This window comes from Pristiophorus japonicus, chromosome 1, assembly GCF_044704955.1.
Source record: "Pristiophorus japonicus isolate sPriJap1 chromosome 1, sPriJap1.hap1, whole genome shotgun sequence".
In the NCBI taxonomy this organism is placed as follows: Eukaryota; Metazoa; Chordata; class Chondrichthyes; family Pristiophoridae; genus Pristiophorus; species Pristiophorus japonicus.
The window spans coordinates 373,108,275-373,126,957 of NC_091977.1; the positions used below are offsets into that span (position 1 = coordinate 373,108,275).

Below are 18,683 nucleotides of genomic sequence, written 5' to 3' on the forward strand. Positions count from 1 at the left end.
TGCCCTGAGGAACTTTGGCAACAATGTCGTGGGGCTGAGATGATTGACCTCCAACCATCACAACCATCTTCCTTTGTGCTAGGTATGACTCCAGCCAGTGAAGAGTGTTCCCCCTGATACCCATTGATTTCAATTTTACTAGGGCTCCTTGGTGTCACACTCTGTCAAATGCTACCTCTGAATTCCAGAGGTGAGGTGAGAGTGACTGTCAAGGGCAGTCACTCTCACCTCACCTCTGGAATTCAGCTCTTTTGTCCATGTTTGCACCTAGGCTGTAATGAGGATTAGAGCTGACTGATCCTGGCGGAACCAAAACTGGACATCAGTTAGCAGATTACTGGTGAGTAAGTGCCACTTGATAGCACTATCGACGACACCTTCTATCACTTTGCTGGTAATTGAGGAGTAAGCTGCCGGGGCGTTAATTGGCCAGATTGGATTTGTCCTACTTTTTGTGGACATGATATACCTGGGCAATTTTTCACTTTGTCAGGTAGATGCCAGCTATATAGGAACAGCTTGGCTGGAGGCACGGCTAATTCTGGAGAACAAGGGGCCGAAATTGCCCCTCTCCTTAAGGTCCACTACGGGCAGACAGATGGGACGACCCATCCGAAATTGCCCCAGGGCGCACTGCTGCGGACGCCATTTTATTTTACTTGTCGACCAATCTGAGGTCGGCCTGGCAATGGTGGCCGCAAGTTCAGCCGGGCCGCCAACAAACAGCCCGTCACCCACTCTTGGGTGCAAACTGCTGGCCCGGCTGAAACCCTCCATGGTGGGCCAAACCAAATTTAGTGCAGAGTTCGCAGTGGGCCTCCCCTTTAACTGAAGAAGAGGAACGTTGTGACGCGTCAGCGCGGCGCAGCACGTCCACATTGTGCTAATGTCATCAGCGCGGCGCAGCACGTCCACATTGTGCTAATGTCATCAGCGCGGCGCAGCACGTCCACATTGTGCTAATGTCATCAGCGCGGCGCAGCACGTCCACATTGTGCTAATGTCATCAGCGCGGTGCTGACGACTCGGAATGACAGCCGACCCGATCCAAGAGCACTTACGCCCCGCAGCCGACTAGAACACCGCCCCGACCACAACAAAAACCTAACACTTGAATATCGCTCGATTCTTTGGATTTGGGTGTACAGGGCATTGATTCCATGGATTGGGGCGGAGAAAAATCTTCAAAAACGGTGAGTGCCAGGGCGCAATTTCGGCCCCAAGTTTTCAGCACTGCAGCAGGTATGTTGTCGGAACCCATCGCCTTTGCTGTATCGAGTGCGCTCAGTAAATCGAACTGTCTGAACACTGGCACCTGTGATGGTGGGGACCTCAGGAGGAGGCCAAGAGGAATCATCCACTCTGCAGTTCTGACTGAAGATGATTGCGAATGCTTCAGCCTTGTCTTTTGTACTCGTATGCTGGACTCCGCCATCATTGAAGAGGGGGATATTGATGGAACCTTCTCCTCCCGTTAGTTGTTTAATTGCCCACCACCATTCAGGACTCGATATGGCAGGACTGCAGAGCTTTGATCTGATCCGTTAGTTGTGGGATCACTTAGCTCTGTCTGTAGAATGCTGTTTCCGTTGTTTAGCCTGCATGTAGTTCTGTGTTGTAGCTGTTATATATGTATACTTGTATTTACTCTGTACAGCCACCAGAGGGCTCATCCTCTGGAGTTCCAAAGGATCTCATAATCCCTTGGGAGCACAGGTATTTAAGGAGGCTTCACATGTTGGAGAGGCATTCTGGAGACCTGTAATAAAAGACTACGGTCACACTTTACTTTGAGCTCACAGTATTCAGTCTGACTCTTTCTCCATACACAACAACTGGCGACGAGATACAGATAGCGAACCCAAAGATGCAGAGAACAGTGGGCATCCTGGAGAAATTCTTGGAGGGATATGATTGGGAAACTTTTGTGGAGCGACTTGACCAATACTTCGTGGCCAATGAGCGAGATGGGGAAAGAGAGCGCTGCCAAATGAAGGCCGATCCTCCTCACCGTCTGTGGGGCACCAACGTATGGTCTCAAGAAGAGTCTGCTCACTCCAGCAAAACCCATGGAGAAATCGTACAACGGTTTGTGCACACTGGTCTTAGAGCATTTGAACCCGAAGGAAAGCGTTCTGATGGCAAGGTACAGGTTCTACACCTACAAAAGGTCTGAAGGCCAGGAAGTGGCGAGTTATGTCGCCGAGCTAAGACGCCTTACAGGACATTGCGAATTTGAAGGACATTTGGAGCACATGCTCAGAGACTTTTTCGTACTTGGCATTGGCCACGAAACCATACTTCGCAAACTTTTGACTGTAGAGACCCCAACCTTGAGTAAGGCCATAGCGATATCCCAGGCGTTCATTGCCACCAGTGACAATACGAAGCAAATCTCTCAGCACGCAAGTGCTTCTACAAGTACTGTGAACAAAGAGATGTTTTCGAATCGTAACGTACAGGGCAGGTCACACATACCTGCAGCTACACGTCCGCAGATGTCTCAGAGTCCACCATCAAGGGTGATGAATGCAAGGCCATTAACACCTTGTTGGTGCTGCGGGTGTGATCATCGTTTCCATTCATGCCAATTCAAAGAGTACGTTTGCAAGGGCTGTGGGACAATGGGACACTTCCAACGAGTGTGTAGGCGAGCTGCAAATCGTGTTAAACCTACAAACCACCATGTTGCAGAGGAGGACAGATCCACAGAGGATCATGACGAACCAGAGCCTCAGATTGAGGAGGAAGAGGTACATGGGGTGCACACATTCACCACGAATTGTCCCCCGATAATGTTGAATGTTGAACTAAATGGACTCCCACTGTCAATGGAGCTGGACACGGGCACGAGCCAGTCCATCATGAGCAAAAAGATTTTCAAAAGGTTGTGGTGCAACAAGGCCTCAAGGCCAGTCTTAACTCCAGTTCGCACGAAACTAAGAACTTACACAAAAGAACTGATTCCTGTAATCCGCAGTGCTACCATAAAGGTCTCCTATGATGGAGCGGTGCACAAGCTACCACTCAAGGTGGTACCGGGCGATGGTCCCACGCTGCTCGGCAGGAGCTGGCTGGGAAAGATATGCTGGAACTGGGTCGACATCTGAGCGCTATTGCCCACTGATGACACTTCGTGTGCCCAGGTCTTAAAACAAATTTCCTTCGCTGTTCGAACCAGGCATCGGGAAATTCCAAGGAGTAAAAGTGCAGATCCACCTAATTCAGGGGGCGCGACCCATCCATCACAAGGTGAGAGCAGTACCTTACATGATGAGAGAAAGGGTAGAGATCGAGCTAGACCAGCTGCAAAGAGAAGGCATCATTTCCCCGATCGAGTTCAACGAGTGGGCCAGTCCTATTATCCCAGTCCACAAGGGAGACGGCACTGTCAGAATCTGTGGCGATTACAAAGTAACTAGCAATCATTTCTCCCTGCAAGACCAATACCCACTACCAACGCTGGCGGGAGGAAAGACGTTCACGGAGCTGGATCTGACTTCAGCCTTCATGATGCAGGAACTGGAGGAATCATTGAAGGCCCTCACTTGCATCAACACGCACAAAGGTCTTTTGTTTATAACTGGTGCCCGTTTGGAATCCGATCGGCGGCGGTGATATTCCAGAGAAACATGGAAAGCTTAGTGAAGTCGGTCCCGCGTGGTCTTCCAGGACAATGTCTTGGTCACAGGTCGGAACACAGTCGAGCATCTGCAGAACCTGGAGGAGGTTCTTAGTCGACTCAACCGCGTGGGGCTCAGGTTAAAACACTCGAAGTGCATTTTCCTGGCGCCTGAAGTGGAGTTCCTGGGAAGGAGGATTGCGGCGGATGGCATCAGGCCCACCAACGCGAAGACAGAAGCAATCGAGAACGCAGCGAGACCACAGAATATGATGGAGTTATGGTCGTTTCTGGGACTCCTGATCTACTTTGGTAACTTCTTACCGGGTCTCAGCATACTGTTAGAACCACTGCAGGTCTTATTACGAAAAGGGGATGAATGGGTTTGGGGCAAAAGCCAAGAAAATGCCTTTGTAAAAGTGAGAAAATTGTTATGCTCAAACAAATTGCTTGTGTTGTATGATCCATGTAAGCATTTAGTACTAGCATGTGATGCATCGTCATATGGCGTCAGGGATGTATTGCAACAAGCTAATGATTTTGGGAAACTGCAGCCGGTTGCTTATGCATCCAGGAGTCTGTCTAAGGCTGAGAGAGCCTACAGCATGATTGAGAAAGAAGTGTCTATGGGGTAAAGAAAATGCATCAATACCTGTTTGGGCTAAAATTCGAATTGGAAAGACCATAAGCCACTTATATCCCTGTTCTCCGAGAGTAAAGGGATAAATACCAACGCGTCGGCCCGCATCCAGAGATGGGCGCTTACGTTGTCCGCATACAACTACGCCACCCGCCACAGGCCAAGTACAAAAAACTGCGCCGATGCTCTCAGTAGGCTGCCATTGCCCACCACGGGGGTGGAAATGGCGCAGCCCGCAGATCTAGCCATGGTTATGGAAGCATTTGAGAGTGAGCAATCACTCGTCACTGCCCGGCAGATCAAAACATGGACAAGCCTCTAGTCAAAAGCTGTGTGCTTCGCGGGAGCTGGTCCAGTGTCCCAGTGGAAATGCAGGAAGAGATAAAGCCGTTCCAGCAGCGCAAAGATGAAATGTCTATACAGGCAGACTGCCTTCTGTGGAGCAATCGAGTCGTGGTCCCCAAGAAGGGCAGAGACACCTTCATCAATGACCTCCACAGTACCCACCCAGGCATCGTAATGATGAAAGCGATAGCCAGATCCCACGTGTAGTGGCCCGGTATCGATGCGAACTTAGAGTCCTGCGTTCACAGATATAATACATGCTCGCGGTTAAGCAATGTACCCAGGGAGGCGCCGCTAAGTTTATGGTCTTGGCCTTCCAAACCGTGATCTAGGGTACACGTCAACTATGCAGGCCCGTTCTTGGGTAAAATGTTCCTTGTGGTTGTAGATGCATACTCCAAATGGATTGAATGTGAGATAATGTCGGCTAGCACATCCACTGCCACTACTGAAAGCCTGCGGGCCACGTTTGCCATACACGGCCTACCCGATGTCCTGGTGAGCGACAATGGACCATGTTTTACCAGTGCTGAGTTCAAAGAATTCATGACCCGTAACGGGATCAAACATGTCACATCTGCCCCATTTAAATCAGCGTCCAGTGGTTAGGCAGAGAGAGCAGTGAAAACCATCAAGCAAGGCTTGAAGATGGTAACTGAAGGCTTACTGCAGACTCGCTTATCCCGAGTCCTGCTTAGCTACCGCACGAGACCCCACCCTCTCACTGGGATCTTACCTGCTGAACTGCTTATGAAAAGAGCACTTAAGACAAGGCTCTCATTAGTTCACCCTGATCTACATGAACAGGTAGAGAGCAGGCGGTTTCAACAAAGTGCATACCATGATAGCGCAAATGTGTCACGCGAGATTGAATTCAATGATCCTGTATTTGTATTAAATTATGGACAAGGTCCCAAGTGGCTTCCCGGCACTGTCGTGGCCAAAGAGGGGAGCAGGGTGTTTCGGGTCAGACTTTCAAATGGACTCATTCACCGGAAAAACTTGGACCAAATCAAATTCAGATTCACAGACTATCCTGAACAACCCATCTTGGACCCCACCTTTTTTGATCCCCCAACACACACACCAGTGGCAACCGGCACCACGGTTGACCACGAAGCAGAACCCATCATCCACAGCAGCCCAGCAGGGCCCAACACACCAGGCAGCCCAGCAAGGCCAGCTGCATAGCAGCCCAGCGAGGGCCCAACAAATGATTCAACAACACCAGCTTTCACACCGAGACAATCAACTCGGGGAAGAAGGGCCCCAGATCGACTCACATTGTAAATAGTTACACTATTGACTTTGCCGTGGGAGTGTTGTTCTATATGTATGCTTGTATTTACTCTGCACAGCCACCAGAGGGCTCATCCCCTGGAGTCCCAAGGTATCCCATAATCCCTTGGGAGCACAGGTATTTAAGTAGGTTTCACAGGTTGGAGACCTGCAATAAAAGACTACGGTCACACTTTACTTTGAGCTCACAGTGTTCATTCTGACTCTTTCTCCATGCACAACAGTAGCGTCACCAGGTTGGCACCTCATTTTTAGGTATGCCTGGTGCTGCTCCTGGCAAGCTCTTCTACACTCTTCATTTAAATAAAGGTGGTCGTCTGGTTTTATGGCAATGGTAGAGTGAGGGATATGCCAGGCCATGAGGTTACAGATTGTGGTGTAATACAATTCATCTGCTGCTGATGACCTATAGTGCCTCATGGATGCCAGTTTTATGCTGTTAGATTTATTCATTTAGCATGGTGGTAGTGCCACGCAACACAATGGAGGGTGTCATCAGTGTGAAGAGGGCTCCACAAGGCTATGGGCCCCGACCAAATCCCGGCTGTCATCCTGAACTAGCCGTGCATCTAGCCAAGCTGTTCCAATATAGCTATTACACTGGTATCTACCTGACAAAGTGGAAAATTGCCCAGGTGTGTCATGTCCACAATAAGGACAAATCCAACCCAGCCAATTACTGCCCCATCACACTCAATTATCAGCAAAGTGATGGAAGGTGTTGTTAACAGTGCTATTGAGTGGCACACATACACCGATAACCTGCTAACCGATGATTGCAAATGAAATTCAATCCAGAGAAATGTGAGTTAATGCATTTGGGGAGGGCTAACAAGGCAAGGGAATACACAATAAATGGTAGGATGCTGAGAAGTGTAGAGGAACAGAGGGACCTTGGAGTGCATGTACATAGATCCCTGAAGGTAGCAGGACAGGTAGATAAGGTGATTAATAAGGCATACAGGATACTTTCTTTTATTAGCCGTGGCATAGAATATAAGAGCAGGAAGGTTATGCTTGAACTGTATAAAACACTAGTTATGCCGCAGCAAAGTACTGTGTACAGTTCTGGTCACCGCATTGCAGGAAAGATGTGATTGCACTAGAGAGGGTACAGAGGAGATTTACGAGGATATTACATAGGATTACATTGGACATATGGCAGAGAAAAAGGCCATTCGGCCCAACGAATCCATGTCAGCGTTTATGCTCCACTCAAGCCTCCTCCCATCTTTCCTGTGGAATTCTCTACCACAGAAAGTTGTTGAGGCTAGTTCGTTAGATATATTCAAAAGGGAGTTAGATGTGGCCCTTACGGCTAAAGAGATCAAGGGGTATGGAGAGAAAGCAGGAATGGGGTACTGAAGTTGCATGATCAGCCATGATCATATTGAATGGTGGTGCAGGCTCGAAGGGCCGAATGGCCTCCTCCTGCACCTATTTTCTCTGTTTCTATGTTCCCTCATCTAAATCTATCCGCATAACCCTCTGTTCCCTTCTCCCTCATATGCTGGTCGAGCCTCCCCTTAAATGTATCTATAGTATTTGCTTCAACCACTCCCTGCGATAGCAAGTTCCACATTCTCACCACTCTTTGGGTAAATAAGTTTCTTCTGACTTCCCTATTGGATTTCTTGGTGACTATCTTATATTGATGGCCTCTAGTTATGCTCTTCCCCACAAATGGAAACATTCTCTTTGTATCCACTCTATCAAAACCTTTTATAATTTTAACGATCTCTATTAGGTCATCCCCTCACCCTTCTTTTTTCAAGAGAAAAGAGACCCAGCCTGTTCATCCTTTCCTGATATGTATACCCTCGCATTTCTGGTATCATTTGTGTAAATCTTCTCTGCACCCTCTTCAGTGCCTCTATATCCTTTTTATAATATGGCAACCAGAACTGTACGCAGTACTCTAAGGGCTCAATTTTCCCCAAAGCTTTTTTTTTGGTGTACTTTGAAGAGTTACGCCTGTTTTTTTGGGGCCCAAATACGGCAAAACATTTTTTTTCGAAGTTTCCCCGTTGGATTTCTTGATTTTGACGCAGCATAACCATAACCTGTCCTTTAGTTTTGGGGGTGGAGCCTTGATCTGCGCCAAAAGAAGGCTGAGGGGATGACCAGGGACACAATGTGGGCTGAGGCTGGAAAGTCAAACATACAACCAGCTCGCATCACATTAAAACACATTGCATCAACTTAAAAACATGCTAGATCTCTTAATTTTCAATGAAATGCGAACTCCGTTGTAGGTTTAATATAATTTTATTCTGGCAGCAGCAACAGGCTTCCGGCTGATTGCCAGTTCCTTTGTCCTTCTGAGACACATGGCAAAACATGGCTGTTTTTATACCTGGCTCAATTTACAGAAAAGAACTCGCCTTCTTTGACCTTATTGGCTCAATCGGTATACTGTTAACCTTTAATTGGCTCGCTGCCAAAGGTCCTGAAATGTCAAGTTGATTGATGACTTAATGCAACATGCTCCCACTCACGTAGCAGCTCTGACTGGAGGGTCTTGCTTTTTGAAAGCCTGCTTGTTTGAATTCTCTATCAATCCCCCCTTTGATTCTTTCACAAACTGAATCATAAACCATCAGGTATCACTGGTTAAACATTCTACAAAATAATTTCATACATGTTAATAGAGTTTCCTTCTAAAATTTGTTGATTTGTTTCGCCACATGTCAGGACTAGTAGCTTCCACACAAATTTACACCAACCCGGATTCCATCGTGGCCACAATGGAAGTCTGGTTTTAGTAGGTTAATTAACCTTATTCCAATTTAATCCAAATCAATATCTTAATTCAACCAGCAAACAACCTTCCCTTAGGCATAACATACCCCTGTGCCACGTACAGACGGTCTGCTGGGATCTGCAAGGTGTCTCACCTGTGGGACAGCAGCTACAGCCGTCTGGTTGCAACAACATTTAATCAACATAAACAAACAATATAAAATTAAAATAATTACAACAAATAGAATTAAACCTTCCACCAATGAAGTTCCGATTGAACCATTCAGTGGCTCCGCTCCACAAAGTGAATGATGGGGGTTGCTTAAGTTTTTCGACCTCCTTTTGGATATGCTCCGCTAAGTGGGTAATTTCTTTGGACTATCTGGGATATACGTGCCCAGTTTTCCGTATCCTGAAACGCATTGCCTGTTTTGTTTTGATTAATTATCCACTCAGCCATTTCCGAGACATTCAAGGGAACTGGCCTCAAGGGAATCCCTCCCTTTGAGTGAATAGGAATATGCGCACACACCCAACAATGGAAATGTTACCTTGTTTGGCATAAATGTATGACATATATAAAAAGGTATTGGCATGTAATTCCCTGCCTCCCCTACGATTTCCCTTTGGTGCAGAGAGTCGGTTAGTAAGAAGTAGGCAAATGCCTAGAATACCTACAGTCAGTAATACAGTAAATTTATACTTTGGCAAAAAGTAATTGTCCTTATCAGATTTCAGCTTCAGTTATGGGTGCTCGTTTAACGTGTGAAGCGTGGATCCAGGCTTTCTTTCCTTGGACTTTAATAGCTGCCTGGGTGGTCAATAACACTTGGTAAAGTCCCTCCCACTTGGCGCCCAAAGGTTCTTTATGTAACTTTTTCACATAGACCCAGACTCCCGGGATGATGTCGTGTCCTCCTTCGGGTGGATTACCCCAAGCTGCCGATACCTGTCGGGAAACAGAACTAATAGCATTGGTTAAGTTCTGACAGTATGATAACAAAGTGTCACTCATTAAGTGAACATCAGCTTTCTGTAAATCGATAGTTCCTGGCAGCGACATGGGTCTTCCTGTTATAATTTCAAATGGGCTGAGACTGTAGTTCTGTTTGGGGTTGCCCTAATGCTACATAGCATTATTGGTAGTGCCTGGGGCCATGGTGTTCCTTTTTGGTGATATTTGTGCTTTGTCAATGCTGGCTTTATGTCCTTTCAGCCAAAGGTGGTCCAGCAAAGCTCGTAAATCTTGTTCATGCTGTTCTTCCGTGTTTGAAGCTAGCAGGATATCGTCTACATATTGGATGACTGTGGATGACAGGGGAGGTAATTCTCGCAAATGGCTTTGTAAAGCCATGTGGAATACTGTAGGGCTGTTGTGGAAACCCTGCGGTAACCGGGTCCAAGTATACTGTTGTCCTTGGACCGTGAAAGCAAACCACTGTCGAACCTCCTGGCACCGACCAAAATTCATTGGCCATATCTATAACTGAAAAATATTTATGTTCCGGTTTGAGGGCATTAAAAATGGTGGAGGGATCTGCGACCAAAGGAGCTTTTTGATCAATACACTGGTTAGCTTTCCTATAATCGACAGTCAAATGCCAAGTCTCATTAGATTTCTGTACCGGCCACACGGGGCTATTGGAGGAGGTATGCGTTTTAATAAGCAACCCTTGTTTCTCCAATTGCTGAATAACCAGTAAGATTCCCGCGATGGCAGTTGGACTGATGGGATACTGTTTAGTGCATGGAAGCTTGGTCCCGGTAACTGCCGCAGGCTCCATCTGGAATAGACCACAATCGTTCTTATCTTTAGCCCATATTGGGTGTTCCTTCAATTCTTCTTTCTTCAAAATTCTAATTGACCATGTCACCCGACCATCCTCGAAATGCAACGATGAATCTACTTGGATTAGAACGTCCATTCCCAAAAGGGATTGATCTACTGGGCCTATGCAGACCGGCGTGGTTAGTTCATGTGGATCCAGCCCTATAAGTACCGGTGTTGTCCTTTTAATTTCCATTTTATGGCCCCCAACTCCATAGGCTGTACGTGCCCTACCATCCAACGGCAAAAAGTTTCCACATTGTAGGGGTAAGCATGTTAATTCCGCCCCTGTGTCTAAAAGACAGTCCACATCCTTATCACCCACCCTCACAGTTATATATAGCCTATCTCCCCTCTGTTGTATTAGTGCGAGGAGGGGGGCCAGGGCGGGCTCTAATCGTTTTTTGCTATCCCAAGTAACTCCTTCTGTTGTTGTATTGTTAGTCGCTTAAATGCTTCTATGAGGTCATTATCTTGTGACAAGCCTGGTTTGTTGGCTGAATTGTATCCCTGGCTGCGTCCTCTTCCCTGGCCGCGACCTTGCTGTTTTGCCCTGCACGTCTTGGCCCAGTGACCTTCTTTCCCACAATAATAAAATTTTCCAGGTAATTTTCCTAATAACTGTTTATCGGAATCCTGGGATTTCCATCCCACAGCCTGGAGGGCTCGGACTTTAGCTCCCATATCCCAATCTAATTGGTTACATCGATCAACCAATGCTGCAAAGGTAATTCCTCTACCTTCCCAGTCCGGTAATACTACCTTAAGCATTTTGGACAGTTCTGGCTTTAGACCTGCCACGAAAGCTACTTTCAGGGGTCCAAACACTTGTTCATCCATTTCCTCATTCGTATTATTCATACCTGAAAGTTCTAGCCACGTGCATCTAAACCGCTCGCCATATTCCAGGACCTCCTCTGTTCCTTTCTGTTGGCAGGCTGCAATTTTTCCCCAGTCTGTCTTAGCTGGACTGAAGGCTTGCAGCCAGTGTTTAATCGCCTCTCATCCTGCATTTAATTCTTGCTCATCCTGCCCCAAAGCTTCTTCTACCTTGTCGTGCAATTTTCTTCCCTGTATTTTTGGCACCATTATGGTCAAAATTTGCACTCCGTCCCAGGGATGAAGTTGATATATATTTATAAGCGGTCCAATTGGTCCCACGTTTTCACTCCCCCTTTCTTTGGATTGGGCAACTCCTTGGACCATTTATCAATTTTCTCTGGGTCTGCCGGATCATGAACTAAATATTTTGCATACACCCTTTTCTTCGTTGTTTTGGTTCCGTCCTCATCCGCAGTCTCTTCTGATTTGACTACAACTCGTCTTTTTTTAAAAGGGGCAAAGCGCACCCCTAATGCTTCATCCTCCGACCCTATATTGTCGAGGATTCAGAATCCGTATCTATTCCTCGGTCGTGTCTTCGGGTTTGCGCTTTTAATTTATCCAAACATGGGTACCCTGGGAATTGACCAATACATTTTCCTTTTCCTATTACTGACTCTTGACCTAATGATTTTTTCCATTCTTTAATTTCACCTTTAAGATCTTTAACTTCCGCTTCCAGCTTTTCAAGTTCAAACTTTTTCAGTCGCAGCTGTTCACAAACAGCTTGCAATTGGTCCTTTGTACTGGCCAGGTCCCTATCATATTGGGAACGCATTATAATCTCATTCCGCTGTCGGATCTGTCCCATAACGGCTAGGGACCATCTGATTCGCTCTTTATTTTTCATACGGGTCGTTTTTCCCCAGACCCTTTTGATCTCATCCAAGGACCATTGTCCTTTGGAGGTTCCATACTTTTGTTCGATCTTAATACAGGTTTTAGATAAGTCGAATTGTTGTTCTATATATTCTTTCAACTGTTCGAGGATTTCATCTATCGAAACCATAGGTGGTGCCTGCCCACTTTTAACAGTTGTAGGCAATTCTTTGCTCTTATCTCCTGCTGCCATAATACTGATTTCTTTACTGCGGTCTCGAGTCGTAGGCTTTCCAGCCGATCAGTGGGTCGGTGATGAATTAACTAACACACCGCTGAAGTTTAGATGTCTATGGGAGCTCGAGCCGACTACCAACCGGAGGGTTCGCAAACCGGAGGCTTTCGGAATCGCGTAGAAAGAGAGGCGAATTTAGACTATTGACCAAGGGCTTTTATAAAGACGAGTCCTTACCTCAGTATGTCGGTCCGATGTCCAAAATTCAGTTTCTTCCCTCAGCGATCCTGTTCATGACGCCAAAATTGTTAGATCTCTTAATTTTCAATGAAATGCGAACTTCGTTGTAGGTTTAATGTAATTTTATTCTGACAGTAGCAACAAGTTCCTTTGTCCTTCTGAGACACATGGTAAAACATGGCTGTTTTTATACCTGTCTCAATTTACAGAAAAGAACTCGCCTTCTTTGACCTTATTGGCTCAATTGATATACTGTTAACCTTTAATTAGCTCGCTGCTAAAGGTCCTGAAATGTCAAGTTGATTGATGACTTAATGCAACATGCTCCCACTCATGTAGCAGCTCTGACTGGGGGGGTCTGTGCTTTCTCACAGCCTGCTTGTTTGAATTTTCTATCAAAACACATTAAAACACATTGCATCAACTTAAAAACACATTCAAACACATTGCATCAACTTAAAAACATATTAAAACACATTGCATCAACTTAAAAACACATTCAAACACATTGCATCAACTTACCTCCAATTATTAAAGTTTCCCCCCCCGCCACCGCCCTTCGCCCCCGCCATCCTCCCGATGCAGGTGCTGATCCCCGCCCCCATCCCAGGCTGAAGGACCTCACGGTCTGCTTCCCCCGTCTGCCCCGAGCCCCTTGCCGGTGGTGGTCCCGCTCCTCCACCCGATCCTAGCCCCAAGTGCCTTGCCACTGCCGGTCCCACTCCCCTGCCCCAGCCGTGGCAGAAGGGCTTGCCGGTCTGCTTCCCTAGTCTGCCCCAAGTGCCTTGCCGATCCCACTCCCCTGCCCCCCCCCCCCTCACTCCCAGCCCCGAGTGCCTTGCCGGTTCCGCTTCTACCCCCACCCCCCCTCCCAGCCCCGAGTGCCTTGCCGGTCCCGCCCCTAGCCCAGGCTAAATGGCCTCCTGGTCCGCTCCCCCGCCCATATCCCAGGCTGAATGGCCTCTCGGTCTACTCCCCGCCCCTATCCCACTTCCCTCCCAGTCCCCGCACCTAACTACACCTGAAAGGCTTCCCCCCACCCTCTTACCTTTCTTTCTGCTGCTGTCCAGGCATCTGCTGCACTTAACGGTGCTAATTTCCTGACCTGCGCCAATTTCTTTAACTCTCCAGAAAGTTTTTCTGCAGAGGCCACATACGCTGGCCTAAGAAGAACTGGAATAACCCTCAGCTAGCCAAACTTGCCTAAATGGCCGGAACTGGCGCGGGTGGCAGGTTACGCCCCTTCGGCTGAAAAAAAAACTTACCTAAAAAAATCGTAATTAACTGAGTTACACTGGTGGAAATTGATTGTGGAAACTGTTTTTTTTAAACTTAGGCCAAGAAAAGCAGCTAGCTCCAAAAAGAACAGCACAAATCACTGGGGAAAATTGAGCCCTTTTAAGTATGTTCTAATTGGATAGCTCTTTAAAAAGCCGACACAAACACGATGGGCCAGATGGCCTGCTTTTATGCTGTATCGTCCTATGATTCTATAGGTTCTGTTCAAATCTCATTGAACTTTTCTTGTGTCTAATGTCATAGAAAATGTCCCACTCCTGGTTGTGACGGATCAGGTCACATAACTGGGAAGTACACTGCACACCATCGACTCTCGGGTTGCCCTCTAGCTGAACAAAACCAGATCAAGATCAAAGTCGAGCCACAGGATGATGAAGGGCCTAAAGAAAATAAATCATTATTATCATTTGTTCAGCGCAAAAGGACAAAACATCAAGGCAGGTGAGCAAACAAATTAACCGTTTAATAGGTAATAAGGTTTTATTGACAGTAATCAAATAGTGTACTAAATTCATGTCATATTTACGTGGTCATTGATAAAGCTGTTACTTGTTTGACTGGGGCAAATAGCATGTAGCAGTATTGCCTTTGGATTGACAGAATGATGTGAGCATTATCAAAGCAAAAGCATCACTAATGGGCAGCATTATATCCTTGTATAGATTAACCTTTTATACAAGCTAACACATTTATAAATGGCTCCAGAAATCATCCTAAGCTGCCATTCAGGTTATTTATCTGCACAGTTTGTCAGTAATTTTAAAATAATTCTTCAGAGGCTTTGAAAATAATTAAAATCTTAATGTTAAACTACATTTTAATTCCACTTACATTACTTACTTCTCAGAATAATTATAACCACCTGATATGTGTCAAGAAAATATTATACTGATGTGTGGAAGCAGCTGTTCATAGATCTGAACTCATGAAAAAACATGATTTTAGAAATTAATTTGCGCATAACCTTAAGCAAATTTAATTTCTGTAAACTAAAGCAATTTTCTTAATGATACTTGCAGACCTGATCAATTTTAATAGGGAAACTCTTCCTCGTTCATTTAACCTCCACGTAGAATTAATAATTGCTGTCATCCCAAGCCATCTACAGAACTGCCCTTTGAAGAAGTTTACAATCTGAGTTGCCAGGTGATCTTCACCCTCTGCATCTTAGGGCTTGTTTTGGAAAATGCACTTAGCTTTTTTCACCCATTGTCACCCAGCTTTCTGTTCTATTTTACACATCAGAAAAAGTTTCCAAATTTTCTCCTGCCATCCTTGAGAGGTGCTTCCTTTGAATTCTTATCAGGTTTCTTCAGTTATATTTATAACTTAATCTGAAAAAAATCATAAACTTTTTAAAGATTAATGCCATCCTGCATAGTGGTCCACAGTGGCCATTGCCATTCAAACTGACTCTGGTTAACTGGACCTCAGTTATTGTCCAAAATCGCTAATTCTTTCAAACTTATGAACTTCACCGCTGTATTTCATTTGATGTATTCCTATTTGAACTGCAAAGACTACTCAAGATTCGACATAAGGGTGTACTTAAATTATTTGCTGGAAGGAAATTGGATTGTAAAAACTAAGATCTGGATATTCGCTTGTCTATAGCCTCAGTTCGCGGCCAGAGGGGGCATTAATGCAAGCGTTAGAGCTTAGCGAATGGGCGCGCAGCTTTTAGCGCCCCAACGGAATATTCATTAGAGGCTCACCGGGGGCGCAAACCATTAGCGCCTGGCTGCTGACGATCACTCCAATTATGACGTAATACTGGTGCACCCCGGTCGGTAAATTCGGTGCGTCCGCCTCATTGAGTTCCCGCCAATAACAACGTCTGGAAAAACAGTCGGTACAGGCTTGCAGCATCATTAACTGGTAGCTACTTCAAAGGATTAGGAAGCGCTTCCCTCAGAAGTCACAGTCAGTGCAATGTTTACACACAACATGGTGGTGAGCCTCTGAGTTTGCAGCGACAGAGAGACATAAACAGTTCAGTTTGCGAAAAAGTCATTTCTAAAACTTTAATGGATGCATTGCTATGCCATGCCTTTAAGACTCGGCTTTTCCCGGGATCTGATTCAGAGTTCCGTGCATGTGAAATGGGTCCACAAAATGTACTAACCAAACTTTTGTTACCGACCCCCCAGCTCTGGTGTGCAACGGCTGATTTATCGTCCGTCAGCTCTTCGAACGATTCCGACGAATTTCTGGGCGGGAAACGCAAACTTTTTCAAGGCGCTAAAAGTACCGCTCCGCCTGGATTAACGTTGCAACAGAGGCGTGACCGAATTTCTCCCCCATTGAAACTGGGGCATTCTTATTAGGGTCCAGCTCAGCACAGATACAGTCCAGCTCTATTGAGGTGTATAAAATAATGAGGGGCCTAGGATAGGAAGGACCTATTTCCCTTAGCAGAGGGGTCAACAACCAGGGGGCATCGATTTAAAGTAATTGGAAGGAGGTTTAGAGGGGAAATGATTTCGCCCAGAGGGTGGTGGGGGTCTGGAACTCACTGCCTGAAAGGGTGGTAGAGGCAGAAACCTTCACCACATTTAAAAAATACTTGGATGTGCACTTGAAGTGCCATAACCTGCAGGGCTACAGACCAAAAGCTGGAAAGTGGGATTAGGCTGGATAGCTCTTTGTTGGCCGGCACGTACACGATGGGCCAAATTGGCCTTCTTCCGTGCTGTAAATTTCTATGATTCTACGTCCTCTTCGAGCTCATCTTGTTCATGAGATCCACTTACTGCTCCCTTAAACCTATTCCTACCAAACTGCTGACCACCCAACTTCCTTTCCCTGCCCCATGTTAGCTGATACTGTTATCAGGTTACTCTCCTCAGTTACTGTCCTCCTCCCTTTCAAATCTGCCGTCATCACCCAAAGCAGGGAAAAAGCTCTTTATCTGAATGCACGCAGCATTTGTAACAAGATAGATGAGTTAACAGCACAAATATATATAAATGGGCATGATCTAATAGTCATTGCTATCTTAGATCTGGTACTGTGTAATGAGACAGGATTAATAAATGATCTCATAGTAAAGGATCCTCTAGAAAAGAGTGATCATAGCATGATTGAATTTCAAATTCAATTGGAGGGTGAGAAAGTTGGGTCTCAGACCAGTGTCCTGATCTTAAATAAAGGCAATTACAAAGGTATGAAGGTAGAGTTGGCTAAAGTGGACTGGGAAAATAGATTAAAGTGCAAGACGGTTGATGAGCAGTGGCAGACATTTAAGGAGATATTTCATAACTCTCAACAAAAATACATTCCAGTGAGAAGGAAAGACTTTAAGAGAAGCGAGGACCATACATGGCTAACTAAGGAAGTAAAGGATGGTATCAAATTGAAAACAATGGCATACGATGTTGCCAAGATTAGTGGGAGGCCAGATGATTGGGAAATATTTTTACACCAACAAAGGACTACGAAAAAAATAATAGAGCGAGAAGAGGGATTTTAGAGTAAACTAGCAAGAAATATAAAAACAGATAGTAAGAGCTTCTACAGGTATATAAAAAGGAAGAGAGTAGCTAGAGGATGAGACCAACTTAGAGGGGGAATAAATAATGGAGAACAGGGAAATGGGCGAGACTTTAAACAAATATTTTGTATTGGTCTTCATGGTAGAGGACACTAAAAACATCCCAATAATAGATAATTACGGGTCACAGGGAGTGGGGAACTTAAAACAATCACTATCACTAAAGAAAAAGTGCATCCTAGGGTCTTAAAAGAAGTGGCTGCAGAGATAGTGGATGCATTGGTTGCAATCTCCCAAAATTTCCTGGATTCTGGAGAGGTACCAGATGATTGGAAAACTGCAAACTATAGATCAGTTAGGAAACTATAGATCAGTTAGCCTAACATATGTTGTTGGGAAAATGCTGGGAGTCCATTATTAAGGAAGCAGCAGGAGGACATTTGGAAAAGCATGATTCAGTCAAGCAGAGTCAGCATGGTTTTATGAAAGGGAAATCATGTTTGACAAATTTGCTGGAGTTCTTTGAGGATGTAATGAGCAGGGTGGATAAGGGGGAACCAGTGGATGTGGTGTATTTCCAGAAGGCATTCAATAAGGTGCCACATAAAAGTTTACTCATGGGGTTGGGGGTAATATATTAGCACGGATAGAGGATTGGCTAACTAACAGAAAACAGAGAGTCGGGATAAATGGGTCATTTTACCGTTGGCAAATGGTAACTAGAGGGGTGCCACAGGGATCGGTGCTGGAGCCTCAACTATTTACCACATATATTAATGATTTGGATGAAGGGACCAAGTGTAATGTAGCCAAGTTTGCTGATACAAAGTTGTATAGAAAAGCAAGTTGTGAGGAGGACACAAAGAATCTGTAAAGGGATACAGACAGGCTAAGTGAGTGGGCTAAAATTTGGCAGATGGAGCATAATGCGGGAAAGTGTGAGGTTATCCACTTTGGCAGGAAAAATAAAAAAGCAAATTATTATTTAAATGGAGAGAGATTACAAAATGCTGCAGTGCAGAGGGACCTGGGGGTCCTTGTGCATGAAACACAAAAAGTTAGTATTCAGGAACAGCAAGTAATCAGGAAGGCAAATGGAATGTTGGCCTATATTGCAAGGGGGATAGAGTATAAAAGGAGGGCAGTCCAGTACAACTGTACAGGGTATTGGTGAGACCACACTTAGGTGGTTGAAATTGGTGAAACATAAGTTCCACCCGTTTTTCGGCGGTCCCTGGG

At 45.6% G+C, this 18,683-nt stretch overlaps 1 protein-coding gene across 4 annotated transcripts in view; it reads left to right on the forward strand.

Moving 5' to 3' along the window:
• LOC139273836 (lethal(3)malignant brain tumor-like protein 4) overlaps positions 1 to 18,683 on the forward strand; it is a 563,891-nt gene that overhangs the window by 248,746 nt on the left and 296,462 nt on the right. For all 4 annotated transcript variants that reach the window (XM_070890916.1, XM_070890932.1, XM_070890926.1 and 1 more), the window contains exon 19: positions 14,195 to 14,392. In XM_070890916.1, the coding sequence (XP_070747017.1) occupies positions 14,195 to 14,392 (198 nt within the window). The remainder of the gene's footprint in view (positions 1 to 14,194; positions 14,393 to 18,683) is intronic.